Source organism: Aquarana catesbeiana, linkage group LG05 (genome assembly GCF_042186555.1).
Source record: "Aquarana catesbeiana isolate 2022-GZ linkage group LG05, ASM4218655v1, whole genome shotgun sequence".
NCBI lineage: Eukaryota > Metazoa > Chordata > Amphibia > Anura > Ranidae > Aquarana > Aquarana catesbeiana.
In genome coordinates this window covers 567,047,990-567,074,003 of record NC_133328.1, presented here as the reverse complement: position 1 = coordinate 567,074,003, position 26,014 = coordinate 567,047,990, and the positions used below count along the sequence as shown (strand labels likewise).

Genomic DNA, 26,014 nt, shown 5'->3' with positions numbered 1-26,014 from the left:
CCCTTTTGCCTTCTGAACTACCTTAATTCTTCATGGCAAAGATTCAACAAGGTGTTGCAAACGTTCCTCAGAGATTTTGGTCCATATTGACATGATAGCATCACGCAGTTGCTGCAGATTTGTCGGCTGCACATCCATGATGCAAATCTCCTGTTGCACCACATCCCAGAGGTGCTCTATTGGATGGAGATCTGGTGACTGTGGAGGCCATTGGATTACAGTGGATTGTCATGTTCAAGAAACCAGTTTGAGATGATCTGAGCTTTGTGACATGGTGTATTATCCTGCTGGAATTAGCCATCAGAAGATGGGTACATTGTAGCCATAAAAGGATGCACATGGTCAGCAACAATACTCAGGTAGGCTGTGGCATTTAAGCAATGTTCAATTGATTGGTACTTAGGGGCACAAAGTGTGCCAAGAAAATATCCCCCACACCATTACATCACCACTACCAGCCTGAACCGTTGATACAAGGCAGGTTGGATCCATGCTTTCATGTTGTTTACACCAAATTCTGACCCGACCATCTGAATGTCACAACTGAAATCGAGACTCATCAGACCAGACAACGTTTTTCCAATCTTCTATTGTACAATTTTGGTGAGCTTGTGCAAATTGTAGCTTCAGATTCCTGTTCTTTTAGCTGACAAGAGTGGCACTTGGGGTGGTCTTCTGCTGCTGTTGCTCATCTGCTTCAAGGTTCGATGTGTATTCAGAGATGGTATTCTGTATACCTTGATTGTAACGAGTGGTTATTTAAGTTATTGTTACCTTTCTATCATCTCAAACCAGTCTGCCCATTCTCCTCGGACATCAACAAGGCATTTTCCTCCACACAACTGCCGCTCACTGGATATTTTCTCTTTTTCGGCTCATTCTCTGTAAACCCTAGAGATGGTTGTGCGTAAAAATCCCAGTAGATCAGTAGTTTTTGAAATAATCAGACTAGCCCATCTGATCAGACCAACAACCATGCCACGTTCAAAGTCACTTAAATCCCTTCTTCCCCATTCTGGTGCTCGGTTTGAACTTCAGTAAGTCGTCTTCACCACGTTTAGATGCCTAAATGCATTGAGTTGCTGCCATGTGATTGGCTGATTAGCATTTTTTGTTACCAATCAATTGAACAGGTGTACCTAATAAAGTGGGCGGTGAGTGTATGTGCCATTAAAGTGCCTGTCCCTTTAATTGTTTTTAGTTTATTGCTTAATTGTTAATGATCATCCGGTGTATATATACATCTATCCCCCTGTCTACTCTTATCTCTACAATTAAGCCTGGATGGGTGAAACCCATTAGAGGGGCAGACCTAGGATAGAAGGACACGGCGTGTGCTGTCTATTAATAAACGTATGGGATTTTTGTGATTCCATTGGAGTGCAGCCCCTTTCTTTATAGTGGCGTATCTTACAGACACAGAGTGGAAAAGGGCTCCTTTGGCTCTCCACCCGGCTGACTGCTCAGTAGAAGAACAAACTGGGCAGCTTTGATGCAGCAAGGTTTTGGGATTTATTTTTTATCCACAAAGATCATAAAGAGCAGCACAATAAAAGCAGCCTGGCGGCACAAAATTGCAGCCATGCCCTGATCAATTGACAAACATTCTCAAGCTTTCAATACTTTTTGAGCCATTGGCCTGGAATATGTCTTTACACTCTGCAAATTATTCCAGTTCAGAAAGTCTGAAAATATCAAAACCATTGGATTAGAATGACAATCAACTAGCATAGGAAAGCAGCAATGGTAGCCTATACATCTCCAATGAGAATAGGTTTTCTTCACTCTGTTTTCTAAATATATCCTTTATTCAGACAAAGATGTAGGCCGCTAGTAGTAATAATAATAGCTGCGTGGCTGTCATGCTGTGATCCGGTATCTTCAGTACTTAGTGATTCACTGCCCCACAATACAGGTATCAAGGTGTGACTTAAAGTGTAACTTAAAGCGGAGTTCCAGTCCCCCAAAAACTTTTTTTTTTTTTTTTAAACTGCTCTGCATTTGTTCAAACATGTACATTAACAATTGCAACATGTCATATGTGTTGCAATTTTACTTTCTTCAAAAATAGTTTTGTACCTACTGGTCTCGAAAGCAGGCAGGTTCCATTTAAGCTGCACATCTGAAGCCCTCCTGTCTTTATTTCCAGAATTTCCTCGCGATTTCGTGCATGCGCAGTAATGCCGCTGCGTGGCTCTCCAACTTCCTGACAGGTTGCAATAGCGATGTCGGCATCGGCAGACGTTTGCACCCCACTGCTATAGCAACCTGTCCATCAGACACGTTTGTGTCATTTACTGTCTGTAAATAACGCGAGATTTCGTTAGTAGGCGATTCGCAAGGACTCCTGGGATACATGACCCCGCTATCCCAGGAGCCCTTGTGAATCGCCTAGTGACGTAATCGCCTAGGCAGGGAAATGCCGGAAGTGCGGGTGAAACTCTAGATTAAAAGTATTTAAATGCCAGAAAAAGAAAAACGATTTCCATTAGTAAAAGCATGATCAATGGGTATGTAAGTGACAAGTATAAAAAATGGGTGGAACTCCACTTTAAGTGTTAAAATAGAAGCTGCTAAGTGATAGATAGGTGAGAAAAAACTTCATCCCCTGCTCCTAGAATTTTTTTATTTTGTGTGCAATGTATGGCACATACTCCATGCACTCACAGTGTCTGTAAGGCTAGGTTCACCTTAGCTCATGCTCTGAAAAGCAATCACCATCCAGATCCTGGGTAAGCAGCCGCTAATAGGCGTTCAGTAAGTGAATCTGCAACCTTCTGAATGGCATTTTTCTTAGCAAATGGCAATTCACAATGGGGCAAACGCACCAAACGTGAGTCAAGCGGTTGGCTTGCGGCTGCAGTGTGGCCCTATTGACTTGAAGAGGCAAGTTTGACAGGAGGTGCCATCTGTCATTGTGGCATGCCGCGTTCATTTTCACAGTTATGGCATATGAACAGTATCATCTGACTCTATTTTACACTTTAGGTGGGTGGGTGAGGTGCAGTAAAACTGTTGCTCAGCTGCCTAGCTTTTTCTGCCCCCCCAGGCCACCTGTGTAAATGAGGCCAAGATGCTGAAAATAGAGCCAAGTGCCAGGGAAGATGTAACTTCTGCGTGCATGCACAGACGTTACATCCTCAGTGGCCACCTAGTGGGTGAAGAGAAATGGTACCTAGAAGTGGCAGAGACGATTGTAGCAGAGGCAGACAGCAGCAAAAGCAAGCCTGGACCTGCCATCCCTGAAGGAAAGCACTCTTGTTGGTAAGTGTGCCCTAATCTGCCAATATGCCATTCATACTTGCATCTATTGGCAGAAACTCCCTCCCTCACTCAGCAGACTTTATAACAAATATATTATTGTTCAGTGGCTCTCTATGTTCCAAAGGCAGAGGATCACAATGGCAAACTTGGTAATGTCCGGATTTTTAGGAAGTCAGCAATGGTTACGCATTTCTCACATCACCTTTCCTTCACTGATCAACTTACTTTATATGCTTGTTTTGAACTAGCCTCTCTCTTGCATTGGTATGTGTTTTCCAGTTGTTTATTGACCTTTCTTTTCTTTAGCTATAGTTATTTCTGCTGTTTTCATCTCAATGAATATGAAGAAGAAGAAGAATACACAAGCTGGGCAGGACGGTACTGCTGCAGAACGAGCGCCAATGACCTAATAGCTGGACTACCCTGCAGATTTCCCCTGTGTTCTGAAATCCAGGCAATACTACCCACATACGTATTCCTGGTAATAGTTTTACAGACCTTTTCTTGGAATAACATAATTACATGTTCAAGTAAAGAAAACAAAGCTTTTTTTTGAATATGTAGTATTTTTTTCATTATAACAGTCTGTTTCCTCACATTGGGTAACTGAGGTGATGCATAGTGAAGAACACAATGGTATCTGTAGAACAGTCAAATCAAAGGTCCAGAAAAATGTTAAAAAACATCCTTTAGTCCAGGTCTGTACTAAATCAAAAATGTTATAGTTTTATATACTGCCAGTATAACTACCTGCATATGGTCTTTATATAAGCTTCCCAGAATGCCCTTTCACAGTGCAGTGAGCAGGCTGGAGCTGAGGAGGTGACAGGATGCTGCAAAGCTTCAATAATAACGACAGTAATGTCACACTTTGATGAGTTTCTAAATCACAACACGGGCTAAACAGAATTGCATATATTTTGACAGGTTTACATATGAGAATATCAGCAGTGTATTTAGATTGGCATTGTTTTTTTTAAACTTTTTTTCAAGTTCATAAATAATTAATTCAACTTTATGCACTGTGGTGATGTGCATTGCACTGTGTAAAAATACAGACGAGCTGAATTTTATTGCAACAAACACCAACACACATGTATTCTGTGAACAGGGTTCATTCATTGAGCTTGCTGTGATCAATGCAGATCAACACAGCTCAAAGAACTGAGATTGAATAAGCCTGGAAGGTCCAGTTTACTTAAATTTGATATTAGAGCTTTACAAGGATGTTAATGATCCAAAACTATATGCTTTAAAAATGTATTGCTAAGGCCACCTGGCTTCACATTTGTGTTCAACATCTACAGACTGCAGGTAAAAGCAGTACTTAAAGCAGAGCTTCACCCAAAGGGGAAGTTCTGCTTGTTTGCACCCCTCCCCCCCCCCAATGCCACATTTGGCACTTTTTGGGGGGAACGGTACCTGGTTTTGACAGGTACCCACTCCCACTTCTGGCTCAGATGAGCCGGAAGTTTGGCCCCCCTCTTTCTCTTGCAGTCTTCTGGGACACATCACAGGTCCCAGAAGACTACGGGACCATTGACAAGGCGCAGCGTGGCTCGTGCATGTACAGTAGGTAACCAGCTGTGAGGCCGCAAGGAATCACTACCTATTTCCCTTACTTGGGATAATGATGCCTTTACCTGCAGCCGATTGAAGAATTGGCTCAGGTGGGGACATCGCTGGATCCCTGGACAGGTAAGTGTTCTTATATTAAAAGTCAACAGCTACAGTATTTGTAGCTGCTGACTTTGAATTTTTAGGAGGAGACTGGAGCTTCTCTTTATTTTATTTTTTCCTACCTGTACTGTTGCCTTCTCTTGAAAACACATACTCCCCCACACAACTAATCTAGCATTGTCCCACTGAGCTTTGCTGTTCATATCTGGGACCCCGTGCTGCCATCATGGCCCTCCTTAGCTGGCAGCCAGCTACCAATGACATGCCAGGCTTCTCTTCCTGCATTCCAGCTGCTTTGCATGCCCGATCATGCAGGCTCTTGAGGGATGTGACGTACTCTAGGTATCCTAGGGGGCTACAGGACCAAAGACATGTTGATCTGGCCTGGGGCAAAATGGTGGCAGAGGGTGGAGCAATAAAAAAAAAAAAGGTAAAAAATTAACACACACAAAAAAAGGAATGGGGTGGGGGCGGGCTTAAAGAAAACGAACTCACCTTGTGGAAGTTAGGTTCTGCTTTATAGTGTAGCTATGGGCAAAACAAAAAAAGACCTATATGATACATTCTGGCAGTATCATTAACATAATGTTTTTTGTTTCTGATTCCTCCCTTTAACTTAGTTTTATTATCTGTTGATCTGGCTAGCAAGTCTGTTATTTTCAACTTCAGATTAACAGATGAAACTGTCTAGCAAAAGTGTGCAGAGTGTTGAAACAAACCATGGAACATTGACGGGGGTGCTTACAGTGGTCAACTTTTATTCATTTATATAAAATTTGCATTAAACCTTTATAAAAAGTTCATGAGCACTGTTATATTGTCTGTGTACAGTACTGACCACAAAAAACTTTGTTTTGGAAATAAAATGTCTAATACCCTAATTGTTTTTGATATTATTTAGTTGAACCTATACTTTTATTATTTTTTTTTTAGGCAAAAAGAAAAAGTATGTGCAAGCATTTACTGTACAGTCCTTACGAAAGAGTGTGGGTGAGGAGTGTGGGAGCTGTTCAGAGCAGTCACATGATTCTCTTTAAGCCCTGGCCACCACCTGCACTAAGATACAAGTCAGATTTTAGGCATGGTCTGCAACAGAAATTTCATTTTTGGTAAAATACTCCTCCCAAGGGGCAGTGCCCCCCCCCCATTCATGCATCCAGCCTCCTGATCTACATACAGGGCGCCGGACCATGGATTCCAATGGGGGGGGGAGTGTTTTTTAAAGCACGCGATTAGAGCTAGAAGCTTTATAGGCTTCAAAAGAGGGTGGGCTTGGGAGGCACTGTGCCCCGATCCCACCCAGTTGTGTGAGAATAGCAAATGAATATTCGCTATTCTCACACTGATCCTCCTCTCAGTCAATTAGGAAGCGGGTCATGAGACCCGTCACCTGATTGGCCGAAAGGAGATGAAATTGGATTGGCTGCCAGGAGGAGAAATGAGGAGACGTTGGGGGACAGAGGGAGGAACTGCCTGTGGCCCGGAAAGAATCCGTCGCTGCCCCCGCTGCCCTCGCTGCCCTCGAGATGGGGTAAGTGCAGGCCCTGACTGGCTGACTGACTGACTGACGGGGGGGTGCCGCCCGTGACCCCCTCAACCTGGCCGGCCGCCCTGGGGGGCCTCTGTCCTGTCCATGACCCGACGGTGGGGGGGTGTCGGCGAGTGGATTGTTTGCCACCCCCTCCCAAAAAAAAGAAACACCAGCCACCACTGCCAAAGGGTTAATTACTCCTAAAGGGATGCAGACCCTGCACCTGTCCTCATAAACACACTACAAGTGTATCAGCTAATTAGATTGAACACAGACACTCCCATTCAGGAACCAGACTTCCAAGGACATAGTTGAACAAACAGCTCTTTTCTAAGAACAGAAACAGGTAGGACTCATGCTACAAAGTTTGTTAAAACCCCTGCAATGTACATTGATCTCCGCAAAAGGAATGCTTTTTTCTCAACAAAAGTGTGGTTGGTTAACCTTTATAGAAGAAGATGATGATAGAAGTCAGAATTCTCTTTGCAACTCAGGTAAAAAGCAGTTATTAGAACTTGATAATTGTACAGTCCAGTAACACTGAAAAGCATGATAGCTCCAGTAGTGCATTCTATTTTTTTGGTTTTGCAATAGTAGTCACCCAAATTGTTTACCGACTCAGAGAGTAGATCACATTGAACTGGATAAATAATCATGATTTCCAAATTCAGCTCTGTATATACAGTATATTTTTGACACACAATTAGAATATGTCATCCTACAGATGATTGGTGGTAAGGGACGTTTTCACGATCACCCACTTATGTTTAGGGCAAGCTCAAGTGTAAAAATTTGTACTTAAAGTGACACTAAACTCTGATTAAAAAACAATTCTATTCAAATATGTATGCTTAAAGTGTTACTAAACCCACAACAGTAAAATCAGTCTGTATATGCAAAGCATGCTTTTTATACTCACTGTGGAACCCAAGGGGTTAATCCATTGTGCAAAAATGTGATCCTCCCTTCTTCCACTGTCCCCAATCTATCTCCTGATAGTACAGAGCCTTTGGAGTCACTCTGCACATGCTCAGTTTGGTGTGTATTGCTAGAGTGTTTTTTTTTTTTCTTGGGAGAGTGCATGTGATCAGCACAGGGCCAAACAGCACTGTCCAGACAGGTCAGGGGTCCTGCATCTTTATAGGACAGTCATAGGAGAATGAAATCTCCTCCTACAAGCTTTAACCAGACACTGATAGATGTCACAAGACTGAAAAAGATATTTCGCAGTTTATATTTACTTAAATAATATTTACTAAAATAATTACATTTCCATGTTCTGTGTACTGTGGGAGACCAGATATAGTGAATGCAGGGTCCTAGGTTTAGTAACACTGATGCCGCGTACACACGAGCGGACTTTACGGCAGACTTTGCCCGGCGGACTTTTCGACGGACTTTACGACGGACTTGCCTACACACGATCAACCAAAGTCCGACGAATTCGTACGTGATGACGTACGACCGGACTAAAATAAGGAAGTTCATAGCCAGTAGCCAATAGCTGCCCTAGCGTGGCTTTTTGTCCGTCGAACTAGTATACAGACGAGCGAACTTTTCGACCGGACTTGAAACATGTTTCAAATCTAAGTCCGTCCAACTTTTGAGAAAACAAAGTCCGCTGGAGCCCACACACGATCGAATTGTCCGACGAAATCCCATCCGCCGGGCAAAGTCTGCTGTAAAGTCCGCTCGTGTGTACGCGGCATTAAACTCAGAAAAATACCTTCTATTGCTTGCAGCCTCCCCCAAGTCTCTGAATTCCTTTTTTTGCTGCTGTGAAGCAACTTTCTGTTAAAGGGTGACTACATTTGTTCTCCATGTGTAGCACTGCCCCCTTGGGGACTGCTTGGATTTACCTGCTCATCTGCACCATCATGACCCTGAGCACATTCCAACCCACCTGACACTCTGGGTTCAGACATCTTTGCACCACCTTAAAGTAATAAGTCAAACCACTCAATAAATTTATATTCTATTAACGTTTACTGAATGACTCTAGGAAGATTTTGTTGCACAAAAGAGGTAATAGATCAACTGAACTTTGGATAACAGTCCTAGTTCAAAAGAAAAAATCCTCCACAATAGTAAAAGTTAAGACAATCTGGAGATAACAGTATATTATATACATGTATGTACAATGGAGTACCGCTTGAACATGACCTGAAAGGATAAGCAAGAGTTAAGCATTAGTTCTGGCAAGACTTCTAAAGGGGGAACCCAGGCTGGCCTATTCAACTTTTAATCCCAATGAGAGATCAATTAAACAAGAACAGTATGAGGGCCCTTTAAGTAGTAATGACAGTAATGTCCCAGTTGCAGGCTTGATGGTCTTAGCAGCCAGAACTCGTTAACTATATCCAATAAGGTACAGCAACAAGGCAGTGGTATTTCTTGGAAAGGTTGATGGGACAGGTGTATATGTAAAATGTTCAAATAGAGATGCGGTAAAGTGTTTCCCCTGGGTAAAGCTGTCTGTGCACAGTGTCCCAGTGAAGGAACAAAGAAAGGTTTGCAAAGGTGGATAATTGCCCTCTCACCAACGACCAGGCCGATTCAATGCCTCCTGAACAACGATTCCTGAAGACTCATCCTTGTAGTGGTTCCACTCGATACGATCATTTGATCCAGAGCACAAAGCGCGGGTTGTTGGACTATCAGGGTGATGCTGGATAGATGTCTGATGATCAGCAAGCAGTGATGGGCCCTTCTCGGCCAGGTTGGAATGTCGTACACCGTGATTGTAGGCTGCGACTTCACCCTCTCTGAACAGAGAGGTCTGTCACAAACCAGGCCCAGGAGGAAGAGAGCGTAGCGTGCGTCTCTGGTCTCTTTTATGCTCTTCCCAGCATTCTCTCTGATGATAGCAAAGATCCCTGGGATATGTAGTCCAGGTGCATAATCATACGGAGTAATTGCCATTCTAAGAAACTACTAATCCCACAATCCCTTTGGGTCAGCTCACAGATATGATGCCAGTTAGTGATGCTGGGCACTAGAGGGACAATACAGTACATAGAAATGACGGGAAATCGCTATGCTTAGCTACTCTGTCTTACTTGCTCCCGAGATGGACTAGGGACAATGGAATTTGTAATGTGCATAGAGCAGTGCAGATGACCTAAACTAACATGCACTACTTGTTCCTAACAGACAATAAGAGGGGGAAAAGGAGAAGTTCAGGCACTCATGGAGGACGTTACAAGGAGGCAGAAAAACACAGTAAAACTATTTTAATATAAAATAAATTACAGGGCTATAAAGTAGTGGACTACAGAAACATGGAGAAGGAGACATTGCCCTCTTTACAGTCAGTTTTATTTTCTACTGCTATGCTGTGTTGCACTACCCCCTCCAATCAGCGGGGGAGAGCTATAACCAGAAAAGCCTAAAGACTTCTATGCAGAACACTGAGGATCATGGAAATTGAAGTCCAGGACTGCACCCAAAGAATGGGATTCATGGACCCTTATACTACATTACCAGAAGGACACTGAGGTAGAGGGAAAGTAGTGGAATAGCTCTTACCGGACTGCTCTAGGAATTTTTTGACAGTTCCTGACAGCTATGCGGGAGACCAGACCGATGGGGACTGGAGCTTGAGGCCTGAGAGCTGTGACACAGGGGCAGCACTGCACAGATGGTGGCAATCCCATATATTGGAACTTTGCTGCAGTGAGGCTGGAGCGTCTTCTCACTCTCCTCACTCTCCCCTCCTTCACTTTACTAATCACTGGAGCGATCTGGGCAAAGGCAAGGGCCCCTATCCTACAGCGGGGGTGTACAGCCACACAGCAGGGACTGGTGAAAGAGCTCACTGCCCACCATTCACACACTGATAGCAGGGACTGAGCTTCTGGAACAGGATACTTTCCTTATTAGATCGCACCTACACTGCATGTTGAATCACCAAGATTATTGATAAGTACACCAAAGCTGCTGATGGGCCCCAACTATAGCCAGCAGAAGAAAAGAATAAAGGACTGCCCCTACAAAGCCATTCTACTAACCCCTATTTATTATTCATTTAAAGGGTACCTCTGTTTAGTTAGCCTAGGCCTAGTCACCATTAATGCACATTGGCGGTATAGTCTCCTGAACCCAGTTAGTCCAAACATATTACTGTCCATTGCTGCACTCACAGTGATCTTACTACTGTTTATGCTGATCTTGGTGCATATTGTTCTCCTATTCCTACTGCTAACTACTGATCACACTGTATGTTGAGTTGCACTACTACTATTGCTAATCCCCTCTCATGCATTTATTGCTACCAATATTTTGTATGACAATATATTGAAACCAGCCTTTACTAATTTGCTGTCTGTTTCCTAACAGGGCATCATTATGGTGCATCAGTATTGCTTTCAGTAATTTCTGTGATATTGCAAGCTGTGTTCATTTAAACACTTCCTGACCGGCTCACATAGATATACTGTGGCAGGTTGGCAGCCCTGCGTGAAATGACGTACCTGTACATCGCTCGCGCCCGCAGGCAGGGGGCGCGCACGCGTGCCTCCGACATTCCCACGGCGATCGGATTAATTAGAGAACCGATCAATCTTCAGGTCCAGGCCAATGATTTCTGGCCTGGACCTGCTGATCGGTTCTGACAAATGAAAATGCTTCCTCTGCCTGTAAATGTAAACACAGGCAGAGGAAGTGATGTTACCTCCCCTCGTGGAATCCTTTTCGGTTCCAGAGTGCGGAGAGAGGACATCTAAAAGTGAGTTGCACCAACACTACACTGACAACAGTACACCTAGGCACACATTTCATCCTTGATTGCCCCCAGTTAACCCCTTCACTCCCTGTCACTGTGTCACCAAGTGCAGTTTTCAGATTTTTCACTGATCACTGTACTGGTGTCACTTGTGACAATAAATAATGTTAGGGCAGTTAGTGGCAGTTAGTAGTAGGCCCAGGTAGCTTTAGGGTACCCCCCTCATAAAAGGTTTAATCCCTTGATCGCCCCCCAGTTAACCCTTTCACCCCCTGTCACCAGTGTCACTAGTATAGTGTACAGATCTATTTTCTGATCTTGTATTAGTGTCACAGGTGACGCTAGTTAGCTAGTTAATTTTACTGTCAGTCTTTTATAGCATCAGGGTACCCCTATATATTACCTTATAAAGGTTTTAACCCCCTGATCGCCCCCTAGTTAACCCTTTCACCCCTTGTCACCATTGATCACCGTATTAGTGTCCTGGGTGATGCTAGTTAGTTTTTTATAGCTTCAGGGTACCCGCTGTATATTACCTAATAAAGGTTTAACCCCCCCGATCAGTTAGATTTTAGCATCAGTTAGGGTTAGCATCAATCCCAGGCAACGTCAGATTAATGCCAGTAACACCCAAGCATGCACCATACACCTCCCTTACTAGTATAGTGTTTGAACAGATCAATATCTTTGATCTGATCAGATCTATACTGGCGTCTCCAATAGTTTAGTGTTCCCAAAAACTCAGGACATGACATATGATGAAAACACACATAGACAATAGACAAGGTTACAATGAACACAATGCATATAAACTTGCAGTAGAATATTGGTGAATGTATCAAAAAATTGCTCTCCAATGTCCGAGAAAGTCTTCGGTACTCGACACGCTTCAGGTTCAAAGACATTTCATCAGGGGTATTTATATAGGAGAATTTGTATTCAGCATAGAATGAATGGCGCAGCACTCAAGCACACAAATATTCCGGCAAGGATAGAATCAACACTGTCAGCGAACGGCCTTGTGGGAGGCCTGGTTTTGCCTCTGTTTTTGCCTATTTTGCCCCACGGATGATGCCATATCAGTCTCCCTCTAAATGAGAGATATTCAGCTAGTAATAGGAGCTTGGAAACTCAAAGAAAAGTCTTCTAGTAAGGGCCAGATCAGGCCTTTCCACAGTCCTTCTTTGTAAAGGAAAACAGGGAGGTGTACTAGGTAGTATCTCAAGTTCCTTTGGCTGCCTATAAGGGTCCGTAAAGCGTGCCGACTGCCCTGGCAGTGTCTACATCTTGAGTGTTGTTGTCAATTTAAAGTGCCATCCAGGGGCTATTTCGATGTTCTCCTATATAATAATCAGAATATTTTCATTCTGTCCTCCCTTCAGTCCAAATTTTAACGGCGACTGGTGTTGTTGAGAAGCCCCCCTGTGTCCACGAAAACAACCTTAATATGGGAGGGCTGGACTTCAAAGACCAGTTGATGGCAATGTACTTAATTGCCTGTAAGGCCAGACGCTGGTACAAAAAAGTGTCTGTATCCCTTTTTCAATTGGCTCTGCTGAACGTTTATGTGCTATACAAAGCGTCAGGACGAACTGGATCCTTCCTAAAATTCCAGGAAGAGATCTTCACAGCCCTTCTGTTTCCAGACAGTGCTGTGCCCCAACTTCCCAATGCAAATGCAGTGAGTCGGCTGCATGAGAGGCATTTTCCCTGTGTCCTCCCTGGTACCCCTACCCAACGAGCCCCCCAAAGAAGATGTCCTGTCTGTAGCAAGCGCAGATATAGGTGTGACACCCGCTATTATTGTCCCTCTTGTCCTGACCAACCTGGTCTTTGCATCGGTGATTGTTTCTGTCACTACCACACACTAGTGGAGTATCAGCATAGGTTACAGCACTGCACAGTCCTAGGGCACACTTTCACAGGGTCTCCAAAGATGCCATCACATTTTGAGAAACCCGAACCTGGAACCTGTACAGTTACAAATGAAAGTGTAAAATAAATAAATAAATAAAAAAGTAAAAAAAAAAAGCCAAAAATAGTTGTCATTTTCTTGTTCTTCTCTCTATTGTTCTCTCTCTATTGTTCTGCTCTGTTTTACTGTAGTTTATGCTTAACTGCAATGTTTTATATGTTTTATCATGTTTGCTTTTCAGGTATGTAATTCTTTTATACTTTACTGTGTTTTATTGTTAACCATTATTTTCTTTTCAGGTATGCCATTCAGCTGCAGCACTGATTTATTTATCTTGACAGCAATGGCGTTTGCTCTCATGATACGTAAATCAGCGACTCCAGCGATGTAGGGGGTGATTTCACCATCACAGTTAAAAAAAGGGCATATATGCCTAAAAAATACTGTATGTGCCGAAGCATGGGGGCAAATCGCCCCTCCACCCCTGCCCCCATGCTTCGGCACATACAGTATTTTTTAGGCACAGATTGCAATAAAAAAAAGTTGTTTTATCGAGTTAATGTTTTATTGTTACCATTGATGGCTTTTCAGGTACGCCATTCAGCTGCAGCACGGATTTATTTATTTTGACAGCAACAGGGTTTGCTCTCACGATATGTAAATCAGCCACTCCAGCACTGTAGGAGGTGATTTCACCACCACAGTTATGCCCATCATTAGAAGTTGGTGGATGCAGGGCGGTATTCTAATGGTGGGCATACCCACCGATCAATCTCTTTTTTCATTCAGCCCACAGGCTGTATGAAAAAAAAGAACATTACAATATATGCCCAACAAGGACCAGCGACGTACTGGTATGTTGCTCGATTTGAGTGGTTATACCAGAATGATGCCTGCAGGTTTAGGTATCATCTTGGTATTGTTCTTTTCAGCCGGCGGTCGGCTTTCATGTAAAAGCAATCCTAGTGGCTAATTAGCCGCTAGACTGCTTTTACAAGCAGTGGGAGGGAACATCCCCCCCTTCTCCCGCCGTCTTGCATGGTTTTCTCGGGGCTCTCCTGTCCCGAACCCGAGAATGCAGCCGGTGATTCTGCCAGCTGACCATAGAGCTGATCGGAGACCACAATGACTCCAATCATCTCTAGGGCCTAAAAAACTGGAAGCTATGACCATTTCATGACTTCAGTTTCGCTGGATATAAACAGTGCCATTGGGAAATAGGGAAAGTATCTTATTACATCGATCTTGGTGTGGTCAGATGCTTTGAGGGCAGAGGAGAGATCTAGAGTCTAATAGACCCCAATTTTTTTTTTAAAGGAGTACCTGTCACTATCTGTCACTACCTGTAAGTATCATAGGGGATACTTACATTCCCTGTGATAACAGTAAAAATGATTTTAAAAAAATAATAAAAGGAACAGTGTAAAAATAAAATAAAAAAGCAAAATAAATAATTTTAAAATAAATAAATAAAGCACTGTCCCCCTCGTGTGCAAAGGTGAACGCAAGCGTCTCATGTCATATGTAAACAGCAATTTCACCACGCATGTGAGATCGAGGGCAGTAATTCTAGCAGTAGACCTCCTCTATAACAAAGTGGTAACCTGTAAAGGCCTTTAAAGGTTTTCAAAAATGTATGTAGTTTGTCGCCACTGCACGGTTGTGTACAATTTTGAAACATGTCGTGTTTGGTATCTATGTGCTTGGCATAAGATCATCTTTTATATTTTACCAAACATTTGGGCAATATAGTGTGTTTTAGTGCATTAAAATTCAAAAGTGTTTTTTTTCCCAAAAAATTGTGTTTGAAAAATCGCTGCGCAAATACTTTAAGAAAAGAAATTGCAACACAAACCATTTTGATCTGTAGGGCCTTTGCTTTAAAAAAATATATAATGTTTGCGGGTTCGAAGTAATTTTCTAGCAAAAAAATTTATTTTTTTCATGTAAATAAAAAGTGTCAGAAAGGGCTTTGTCTTCAAGTTGTTAAAGTGTGGCATAAGCTTCTAATGCCACATACACACGAGCGGACTTCTCGTCGGTCTGAACTCTGAAGGACTTTTCGACGGAGTTCCGATGAAACGGACTTGCCTGCACACAATCCCACCAAAGTCAGATCGTTATGAACGTGATGACGTACGACCGGACTAGAAAAGGAAGTTCAATAGCCAGTAGCTAATAGCTGCCCTCGCGTCATTTTCGGTCCGTCGGACTAGCATACAGATGAACATTTTTTTCGATAGGCGTCGAGTCCGTCAGAAAGATTTGAAACATGTTCTATTTCTAAGGTCCATCAGAATTTTCGACAGAAAAGGTCCGATGAAGCCCACACACCATCGGAATGTCCGACGGATTTGTTCCGTCGGACCTTTTCTGCCGGAAAGTCCGGCCGTGTGTACGCGGCATAATGTTGGGCATAAAATGCCAGTTGAAACCCCCCCCCCAAATGACCACATTTTGGAAAGTAGACACCCATAGCTATTTACTGATAGGCATGTTGAGTCCATGGGATATTTCATATTTTGCCAAAAATTTCGGGAAAATTAAAAAAAAAAAAATTTTTATTTACACAAAGTTGTCACTAAATGATATATTGCTCACACATGGCATGGGTATATGTGAAATTACACCCAAAAATACATTCTGCTGCTTCTGCTGAGTATGGAGATACCACATGTGTGAGACATTTTGGGAGCCTAGTCGCGTACAGGACCCCGAAAACCAAGCACCACCTTCAGGGTTTCTAAGGGCGTAAAATGGGGATTTCACTTCCTCACTACCTATCACAGTTTCGGTGCCCATGGAAATGCCAATATAGCACAAACCCCTCCCGAATGACCCTATTTTGGAAAGTAGACACCCCAAGCTATGTGCTGAGAGGCATGTTGAGTCCATGTAATATGAAAATGACAAACTTTTTTTTTTTTTTTTGCACAGGTGTCACTAAATGATATATTGCTAGAACATTCTGCTGCTTCTCCTGAGTACCGGGATACCACATGTGTGGGACTTTTTGGGAGCCTTTTATTTTCCTGAAACTTGTGGCAAAATATAAAATATTCCATGGACTCAACATGCCTCTCAGCAAATAGGTTAGGGTGTTTACTTTCCAAAATGGGGTCATTTGAGGGGGGGGGGGGGGTTTGTGCTATCTGGGCATTTCATGGCCTCCAAAACTGTGATAGATAGTGAGGAGTGAAATCACGTCCTTTGAAAGCCTGAAGGCAGTGCTTGGTTTTCAGGGTCCTGTACGCGGCTAGACTGCCAAAAAGTCTCACACATGTGTTATCCCTGTATTCAGGAGAAGCAGCAGAATGTATTTTGGGGTATAATTCCACATATACCCATGGCATGTTTGAGCAATATATAATTTCAGTGACAACTTTGTGTAATTTATTTATTTATTTTTTCGTAATTTTTCAGTCACTTGTGACAAAAAAATAAAATATTCAATGTGCTCAACATGCCTCTCAACAAATTCCTTGGGGTGTCTACTTTCCAAAATGGGATCATTTGGAGGAGTTTTGTACTGCCCTTCCATTATAGCACCTCAAGAAATGACATAGGCAGTCATAAACTAAAAGCTGCGTAATTTCCATAAAATGTTACCCTAGTTTGTAGACGCTATAACTTTTGCACAAACCAATAAATATACGCTTATTGAATTTTTTTTTACCCAAGACTTGTGGCTGAATGCATTTTGGCCTAAATATATTTATTTATTTATTTCAGGTACTTATATAGCGCTGTCAATTTACGCAGCACTTTACATATACATTGTACATTCACATCAATCCCTACCCTCAAGGAGCTTACAATCTAAGGTCCCTAACTCACATTCATACATACTAGGGACAATTTAGACAGGATCCAATGTCTTTGGAGTGTGGGAGGAAACCGGAGTACCCGGAGGAAACCCACGCAGGCACAGGGAGAACATGCAAACTCCAAGCAGGTAGTGTCGTGGTTGGGATTCGAACCAGTGACCCTTCTTACTGCTAGGCGAAAGTGCTACCCACTACACCACTGTATGACTAAAATAGAGTTTATTGTATTTTTTTTAAAACAAAAAGTAGAAAATATTTTTTTTTTTTTCAAACTTTTCGTTCTTTTTTTGCTTATTTCGCAAAACATAAAAACCACAGAGGTGATCAAATACCACCAAAAGAAAACTCTGTTTGGGTACAGCATTGCATGACCGTGCAATTACCAGTTAAAGCAGCGCAGTGCCAAATTGTAAAATATGCTCTGGTCATTAAAGCGGTGTCCCACCCGCAATTTTTTTTTTCTTTTAAAGTCAGCAGGTACAAACACTGTAGCTGCTGACTTTTAATAAGTACACTTACCTGTCCAGGGAGCCCATGATGTTGCCTCCCCCCCCCCAGGCCGATCCATCCATCGGATCGGGTGCAGGCGCCACCATTCTAACTAAGGGAAACGGGCAGTGAAGCCTTGCGAGTAGCACGGTGCTTTGTGAATGGCCAGCTGTCTTCTGGGACACAGAAGACAGCGGGGGGGGGGCTCGCCGCAAGAATATGACGTAATATCCCATAAAATGTAATATCCAAAAATGAGGGGTAAGACCACCTCTCAAAAGTGGGTGGAACTCCACTTTAATGGAGTAAATGCTTCGGGGGCTGAACTGGTTAACCTAGTATGTGTCAGAGGGTCCGAAGTCATTCAGGAGGTCGAGACAAAGAACAGATAACCCATCCTTTCCAGCAGCTCCTACAGAAGTAGCGCTACACATTCAATGGACAGATAAGATGGCTATCACTGAGAAAACACAACTGATGATAGGAACATCCTCCAGTATTACACTGTATAGTAGATCAACATATCTCTGTGTTGTGGAAAATGTTCCCACCAGTCCCACAGATCATTTATTACAAATGAGACTGTAACTTTTCAAACACCCTGGATAGTTTTCTTTTGCTGAACAAATTATTGCTGTGAGGACGCTTGCCAAGATGCAGGCTGCCAAACTGCTGGAGTGATGAGGCCTATGGAAAATATGAAGCATGCTGCTCTGAACTTTCTCACTACTTTGTGTTGTTCAGCTCTGTTTGTTTAATGAAATTAAAGGGGCTTTCCATTTTCAAGAAGAACTCCATATTATACTCTGTGGTTTCCAGTCAGTGTGTGTGTTTGGCTATATGAAGATAAAAAACGAATGACACAATACTGACCTATTTTAAATTGCTTTTAGCTGTCTTTTCTTTTTGCTGGCTTTTCATTATGACCTCCTCCACTGGAAGCATTAAATGTGAAGTCATTTCCATCAATGATACAAACTGAAAAACGAGATATGAGAGGGCAATAACATACCTTCCAATTTTCTGAAATGACAAAGATGGACAACTTTACATCTCTTGTAATAGGAATAAAAGTGACCCAAAAATTTATTTTTAAAAGGACAATGTAAAATAAAAGGTAAAATAAATAAGAAAAAAAAAACATTTAAAGCTTGCTCTCAGAAGCGAACACATACGTAAGTCACGCCCGCACATGAAAACGGTGTTAAAACCACACATATGAGGTATTGCCGTGATTGTTATGCCCCGTACACACGGTCGGATTTTCCGACGGAAAATGTGTGATAGGACCTTGTTGTCGGAAATTCCGACCGTGTGTGGGCTCCATCACACATTTTCCATCGGATTTTCCGACACACAAAGTTTGAGAGCAGGATATAAAATTTTCCGACAACAAAATCCGTTGTCGGAAATTCCGATCGTGTGTACACAAATCCGAAGCACAAAGTGCCACGCATGCTCAGAATAAATAAAGAGATGAAAGCTATTGGCTACTGCCCCGTTTATAGTCCCGACATACGTGTTTTACGTCACCGCGTTCAGAATGATCGGACAACTTTGTGTGACCGTGTGTATGCAAGACAAGTTTGAGCCAACATCCGTCGAAAAAAATCCTAGGATTTTGGTGTCGGAATGTCCGATCAATGTCTGACCGTGTGTACGGGGCATCAGAGCGAGAGCAATAATTAAAGCAAAAGACCTTCTCTGTAACTCAAAACTGGTAACCTGTAGACATTTTTAAACATCACCTATGGAGATTTTTAAGGGTTAAAGTTTGTCACCATTCCACTACCGGGCGCAATTTTTTAGCATTATCTTTTACAATATAAAAAAAAAAGTGGGATTACTTTACTGTTGTCTTATTTTTTAATTCAAAAAAGTTTTTTCTTTTCCAAAAAAATTGCACTTGTAAGACCGCTGCACAAATACGGTGTGACATAAAGTATTGCAATGACCACCATTTTATTCTCTAGGGTGTCTGAAAAAATAAATATAATGTTTGGGGGTTCTAACTCTAAGTAATTTTCTAGCAAAAAAAAAAAAAATTATTTTAACTTGTAAACAACAAATCTCAAAAAGAGGCTTGGTCCTTAAGTGGTTAAATAGCGTTTTTGGTTTGTGATGCTCAGATACAGTTATGTTCAGCTTTAAGTAAAATAAATATCATTTAGTTTGTACCTACATCTATTTTAAAGCAGAGCTTCACTCCACAGATTGACTTTATGTTCATGCCTTCTCCCCCTGCCACGATAATACTAGCCAGTGTTGTTATTCTTTTGATGGCTATTTTAATTCTTTGTTTGCTTTTTCCCAGTGTCCCCTTCCCCTGCTGCCATTCTATCAACCTCCCAACTTTCTGAAATGGGAATGAGGGACACCTATTAGCAAAAGTATGTAGGTATAGGACACAACCCCTGCAATGCCCCCCTTAAAGAAGAATTGTACAAAAAAAAATGATTGGTTGAACCCACAAGTGCTTTTTTACCTCTATTATTGCTTCATACTGGCTTTTGGAATTTCTAGATGTAGCAATTTAGAATTTTGAAGGGTTAACACTGCAAAACACTTTTTGATACATAAGTAGGGCATTTTATATACAATTATATAGATCATACCAAAATGAGGGACAATGAGCAGGAAAGAGGGACAGAGGGACTTCGAAATCAGGGACAGTTGGGAGGTATGCATTCTGGCCTAGGCTACAATGTTGTGTCCTGCTCCCACAGCCCTCTGGGATATCCCCATTACATATCCCAGGAGGGTGCGGGAGCCCATTTTCCAAACTAGGCGCATCATTAAGGGTCTGGCTGTCTGAACCCGGGAAAAGACATCTGGCTCAGGAGGACCAAGATGGTGGTGTGGTACACACTTGTCACACCTGATCAGTGGATCGCTACAGGACAACGCTGAATCCGCTTTGCAGTTGTGTATAATTTTTGAAGAGGACCCTGCATAAAAGTTAAGAAGTGATGGAGGATGGGGAAAAAGCAGGGGACAAGTGACAGTCTTTTTGATTGCTGTTACAGTAGTTGTAACTTGCAATTGGACATTATATGTCGTCGCCGTCTTTTGTCTCCTTGTAGAAAAAAGTTTCAGCTTTAGTGAACTGGAACTAGCATGATTACAGCTTCCATCAGAGCCTTTTCACACAGGGTATTTTGCATTGTAACCAGTTTTTCCATTTTTCAACAATGAATTTCAGCAGAATGTACAGTGATCACATTGTGTTATCCCTGAGGATCTTTGTGCTTCTCTCTCAGAGATGGAAAAAGGCTGAACAAATCTGGAAATAATCCAGCCCTTTGGATAACCTGGGGATGTTTAAACTGGACTTTAGAGAAATATTTTCCATTTCCTTTAAGAAATATTTCAGTGGTACGGGGTTCCTGTTTTGCTTTCTTTTCATAAAAATTATGATATTATCACTAAAGCTTATTGTATACAGTTTGGCAATCCTAAGATTTATGTATACACATTCACAAGTGGTATATGGCTGCTGCAGCAGCTGTTTATAGTAGCAGGTGTACAGGGGCATCTGTGGACTGACTGGGTAGCTTAGCCCAAATGGGTGCCAGAAAAGCTTACATTCTAATTCAGTACTTTATTCGCTACCATACTGAACGCATACCCCCCCCTCATTTATAACAGACTCTTCTGGTCTGTTCTCTCCTGCCCACCCACCATTCTGAGATAACATCCTGGCCTAATGACACCCACAGAGGGCACACTTAAGACAAGTGTATTTCTCTGTGTCATGGTAAGAACAGCTCTGCACTTAAAGGATAAGTTCACTTTTGGAAAAAAAAATTATAAATGCACATTTTTTGCAGGTAAAACAGGCATTTATTTATATTTTTTTTTTTAGGAGCCTGCAGAGCCATGTCAGGTTCCAGAAGCCTCTCAGTACAGCTGTACGGGAGGTGCAGGCAGTCACTGAAGAGCAGGAAGAATAAATGAACTACGAGAGTGCTCACCAGTACCCTAGCAGTTCATTGAGAACTACTAGGCACCTGCCATGTAGTAGTTCATTCATTCGGGGAACTCTGTGAATGGATGACAGGGCTGTGTGGTTGGGGCTCAGCACAGTCATACTGTTTTTAAATTGTGACAGCAGGTGCAGGGAGAAGATTCCCCGCCTGCTGTCACAATGTGGTATTCCGGGGGGGGGGGGGGGGGTGCTGCTTTGTTAAAATGTTACATGTTTGTAAGCATGTTATGTGTTTGCCTACAGAAATATTAGTTAGACAGTGACTGGCCCAGGCTAGGAGGGAAAAAGTTAACATGTGTGTTGCCATTCCCCGGCATTTTGAATCCAGCCTACCTGCCTGTGATATAAGTAAGGGGAAAGGCTGGGTCCTGGGGAGTTGGATGCCGTTTCCGCTCAAGAGAATACTGTGATCACTGAAGAGGCGGACTGCTGCGCCTTGTAGTCCATTGGAGGCACCGGGATTCTGTAGATTTACCAAGTACTGGAGAACTCCTAATATGGACTACTACGTTATGGAGGTATGCCTGGGCCGCCTGCTGGAGTTTGTTAAGGGACACTCTAATGTATTCGCTCATGTTGGACTGTAATGCCATGATACTTAAGTAAAAGTTGCATCAACTGTCCTAAGCCTGGCCTGAAGTAATTTAAAGGGGTGCATGATGGTTCTAGTGTATGAAAGAACCAGGGTCTGTAAAGCACATGTCGGGTATAAAGAAAAGCCACTACAACTTGTCTACTTGGCAAAGCAAACAGGAGGAGTAATGCAGTTGCTATGGGTAACCAAGGACTAGTGCAAGGTACATTGCAGACAGTCATGAAGCTCGGTAACTGGTGTCGGTGTCCGGTAGCAAGAGGGTCGATGAACTAGCTCCCTCCCCAGTGGTCGGTTTCCCAAAGCAACCTGGACTGAACCTATAACCTGATTACATGGCACGGGAGAGTGAAGGAGTTAACGAGTGCACACATGAGATCTGCGCTAGGTGCACCCCATTCTTTCACTGGGAGTGAGGTGGCAGAGCTATGTTGGACTGGTGGAGAGTGCACGGGCACAGTGGTGTCCTTCCTAAATGCAACATACATCAGGCAACAGTGTGCAGTGACACGGGACAGCACTTTTCAGAGGAATGCTGTACTTTTATGACTGCACATAGTGACACGGCTCATCTCAGTGGGGGAACTGCCTTAATGTTCGATTCTCACATGACCACATCTGGTCCCGGGCATTGATGGGCTTGTGCACTGCGAAAGATACCCCCATATGCAGGGTGAGTGGCCCCACCCACATGTTACACCCCTGAACTTATTCTTTAAAGCTGAACTACAGTAATTATCAGACATTTACCCTTGCAATGCCCTACCCCAGTACCCCCCCCCCCCCCAACCTCCGTGCCTTTGCATTGCAGGTTAAACTGCTTGTTAGGTCTAGGGGTGCATGAATAAAATGTGATATTTATCCTTGCCCTGGCTTCAGCAAGCTTGATCCGTGCATCTGGTCCGAGTGCTGCCTCCTCTCTAAGGTGCTCTTGCCGTAGTGGCACGCTAGCCTCCATCATGTACAGTGCAGGGATAATACCACTGCACTGTACATGATGACGCTGAGGGACTGCCCACAGACTGGTGTGCTTATCAGCGCTCTTGTAGTCCATTGAATACTGACAGCTCTGTGAATGAATGACATGGCTGTGTGACTGCAGCCCTGCATACCCGCGCTGTTTTTAAAAACGTAAAAAAAGGTGGGTCCCCTGCTGGCTGTCACAAGGGGGTATCGGGGGGGATGCGGGGGACTGCTTCAAAGTAACATGTTACATCTCACACCCTAAATAAGGGTATAATATGTAACATGTTACAAAAGGTGAATTTATCCTTTCATTTCAGCATTTGTTTTTTTTAATAAAAATTCTTCATTTTCAATTGGGAGCCCAGCTTTTTTTATAACAGCCGCTAGCAAGTGTTCCTTTTTTTCTGTGGTCTGGTTTTTGTGCACTCTTTTCTTCATAGATTGCCCATGTTATGAACACTTTAGTAATGCACAATAGACTAGTGTAGTACATTCAACTGGACTTGTTATGTAATGTTGAAGACATTTTGTAGCTTATCCAAGCAAAGTGGTTTAGATAAGTTATAAAATATCTTCAACATTACAGAACAAATCCACTTAAATGTGACTAACTACTATTAAGCTATACCATTACCTGAGATCTTCACCGACATAATAGGCTCAATCCAGAAAGTTAAAGAGTTTCTAAAGTCAGAAGATTTTTTTTACCTTAATGCATTCTTTGCATTAAGGTAAAAAAACCTTCTGGATGCAACTCCCCCAGTCCCCCTCCCCCCCCCATATTTACCTGAGCCCCATCTCGATCCAGCGATGTGCATGAGAGCAGTGGGTCTCCCGGGTGTCTCTCTCCTCGTTGGCTCACACAGCTGTCTCCTGCTTCTGTCAATCACAGCCAGTGAGTCAATGAGGAGAGAGCGAGAGGGAAGGGCCTTCATCAGTGCCCATCAGTGCAGCCAGTGCACATCAGTGCAGTCTCATCAGTGCCACCTCATCAGTGCATCCTCATTAGTGCCCATCAGTGTCTATTAGTGCCCATCAGTGCAGCCTCATACGTGCACATCAGTGAAGAAGAAAAATGACTTATTTTCAAAATAAACATAAACTAAGAAAAACTTTTTTTTTTAAATATTCAGTCTTTTTTCGTTTGTTTAGCAAAAAATAAAAATCCCAGTGGTGATTAAATATCACCAAAAAAGCTCTATCTGTCTCAAAAAAATGGAAAAAAAAATAATTTGGGTACAATGTTGCATTACCACATTCAAAGTGTGATAGCACTGAAATCTGAAAATTGGTCCGAGCAGGAAAGGGGTGGAAGTGCCCGATATCAAATCATCATACCTGAATAAGGGTCCTTATTTTTAGTAACAATTCTTTTCACGAGAGTCTAATGAGATTTTAAAATTACAGTTACCAGACTAAACTAAAGATCATTATCCTTGGGTTAAAGCTTTATAAATTAAGGGTAATGTCAGATTTGAACATACAGAGGCCCACTATAGGAGAAAGGTAGTACAATTTTGGCAAATGACCAAGCTCTTACTGTAAATCCCTTTTGGAAAGTAGGATCATGGAAAAAAAATTAACTAACAGGCAAGGGTGGTATTGATACTTGAACTGGGAATTTGAGTGTGATTGGCTTTAACCATGTTAGTGAAATAAAGACTCAAATTATAGGAAAGCCTAATATCACTTCTTCCTGCAAGTCCCTCTATTTCCTTCACCCCTCCTTAAAAATGCTTTTGGCTACACACAAAACTGAAACGTCTGCTTTCTGTGACTTGAATCCAGGAAAGAAAAGGACGATTTACTTCAAGATGCAAGTAAGGCTATGCAGGCTATGATGTCCTGTACAGCAGTGCATCTAAACAACTACTATATCAGGGCTGTAAACATACTGTATGTAGCGCCCACACTCTAGTGTGCTAGAAGTAGAATGGCTAGAGTTTTATGAGAGTAGGTACATTTCCAGGCTTGGCTGGCAGCCAAGCCTTGGTGTGTTTTGAACTGGGTTGGGAGTCACTCAGAGTAGAGGTGGTGACTCAAAGGCAGCATCCCCCAGACCTCCCACTTCTTTCCAGAGCCTTCTAGAATATTCTGAAAAGGAAGGAGGAGAGGGGAGGTGGAGCTGCTTGGGGTGTTTTGAGGGGCCCTGACCAACTTGGATTGGCAGGGGGCAGGCCTCTTTAAATACCCAGGGTCAGCCCAACTGGGGAGGAGTTGGTGATCAAGTGGAAGATGCAGATGGAGTGTTAGGCTGTCGGGGCCTTTGAAGGAGATCCCCAGTTTGGGGGAGGTTACCTTGGGCCTGGGCTTGGGTGCGGATGGGACCCGCTTATAATCTACAGAGCTGTCCTGACCAGGAGACTCAGGAGGAGCAAGAGAGGATAGCAGGAGAACACTGCTGGGCAAGTCTCCGGGAGTTCCACAGAGGCAGCCAAGAGGGCCGGTAAGTGCCACACAGTCAGGAGGACTGGGGAGGTACGCCTGAGAAGATTGGGATGGGTGCAGAGTCAGTCAGGAAGATTGTGGTGGCATGGGTTGTGGAGAGGGGCAGCTGCAGCAAGGAGGGCTGGCAGTGCCGGAAGAGGTGGTGCTGGGAGCAGTAGTCACATGGACAGCTAGCACTGGGACTTTCTAAATTTTTGCTACGCCATAGGGGCATACGGTCCCTGCCTGCAAAGAGCATCTGCTTTAGGTCTGGCTGAGCCAGTGTCAGGCCTACAAATCAGTGCTAGCTGGTCTGGGAAATGCAAGCAAGTGATATGCTGGAGGTGTTGAGAAGAGATAGTCTGCAAGCAAGTGATGTGCTGGAGTTGAAGACTGGAGTTGTATATACCGGAGGAATATATAGTTGGTCCCAAATATATTTATCTGTAATTAGATGGGCATCTCATGAATATCCTAGGGAAATGGAAAATTGATCCTCTTACGAGACTTTAACCACTTCAGCCCTGGAAGGATTTACCCCCTTCCTGACCAGAGCACATTTTGCGATTCGGCACTTTAACTGACAATTGCGCGGTCGTGCGACGTGGCTAC

At 43.0% G+C, this 26,014-nt stretch overlaps 1 protein-coding gene across 1 annotated transcript in view; it reads left to right on the top strand.

Annotated features, from left to right (window-relative positions):
* Positions 1 to 5,825, top strand: part of CDH17 (cadherin 17) — a 236,317-nt gene extending 230,492 nt beyond the window's left edge. Inside the window, exon 18 of the mRNA XM_073631971.1 lies at positions 3,571 to 5,825. Within this exon, the coding sequence (XP_073488072.1) occupies positions 3,571 to 3,674 (104 nt within the window). The 3' untranslated portion in view covers positions 3,675 to 5,825. The remainder of the gene's footprint in view (positions 1 to 3,570) is intronic.
* Positions 5,826 to 26,014: the final 20,189 nt, after the last annotated feature.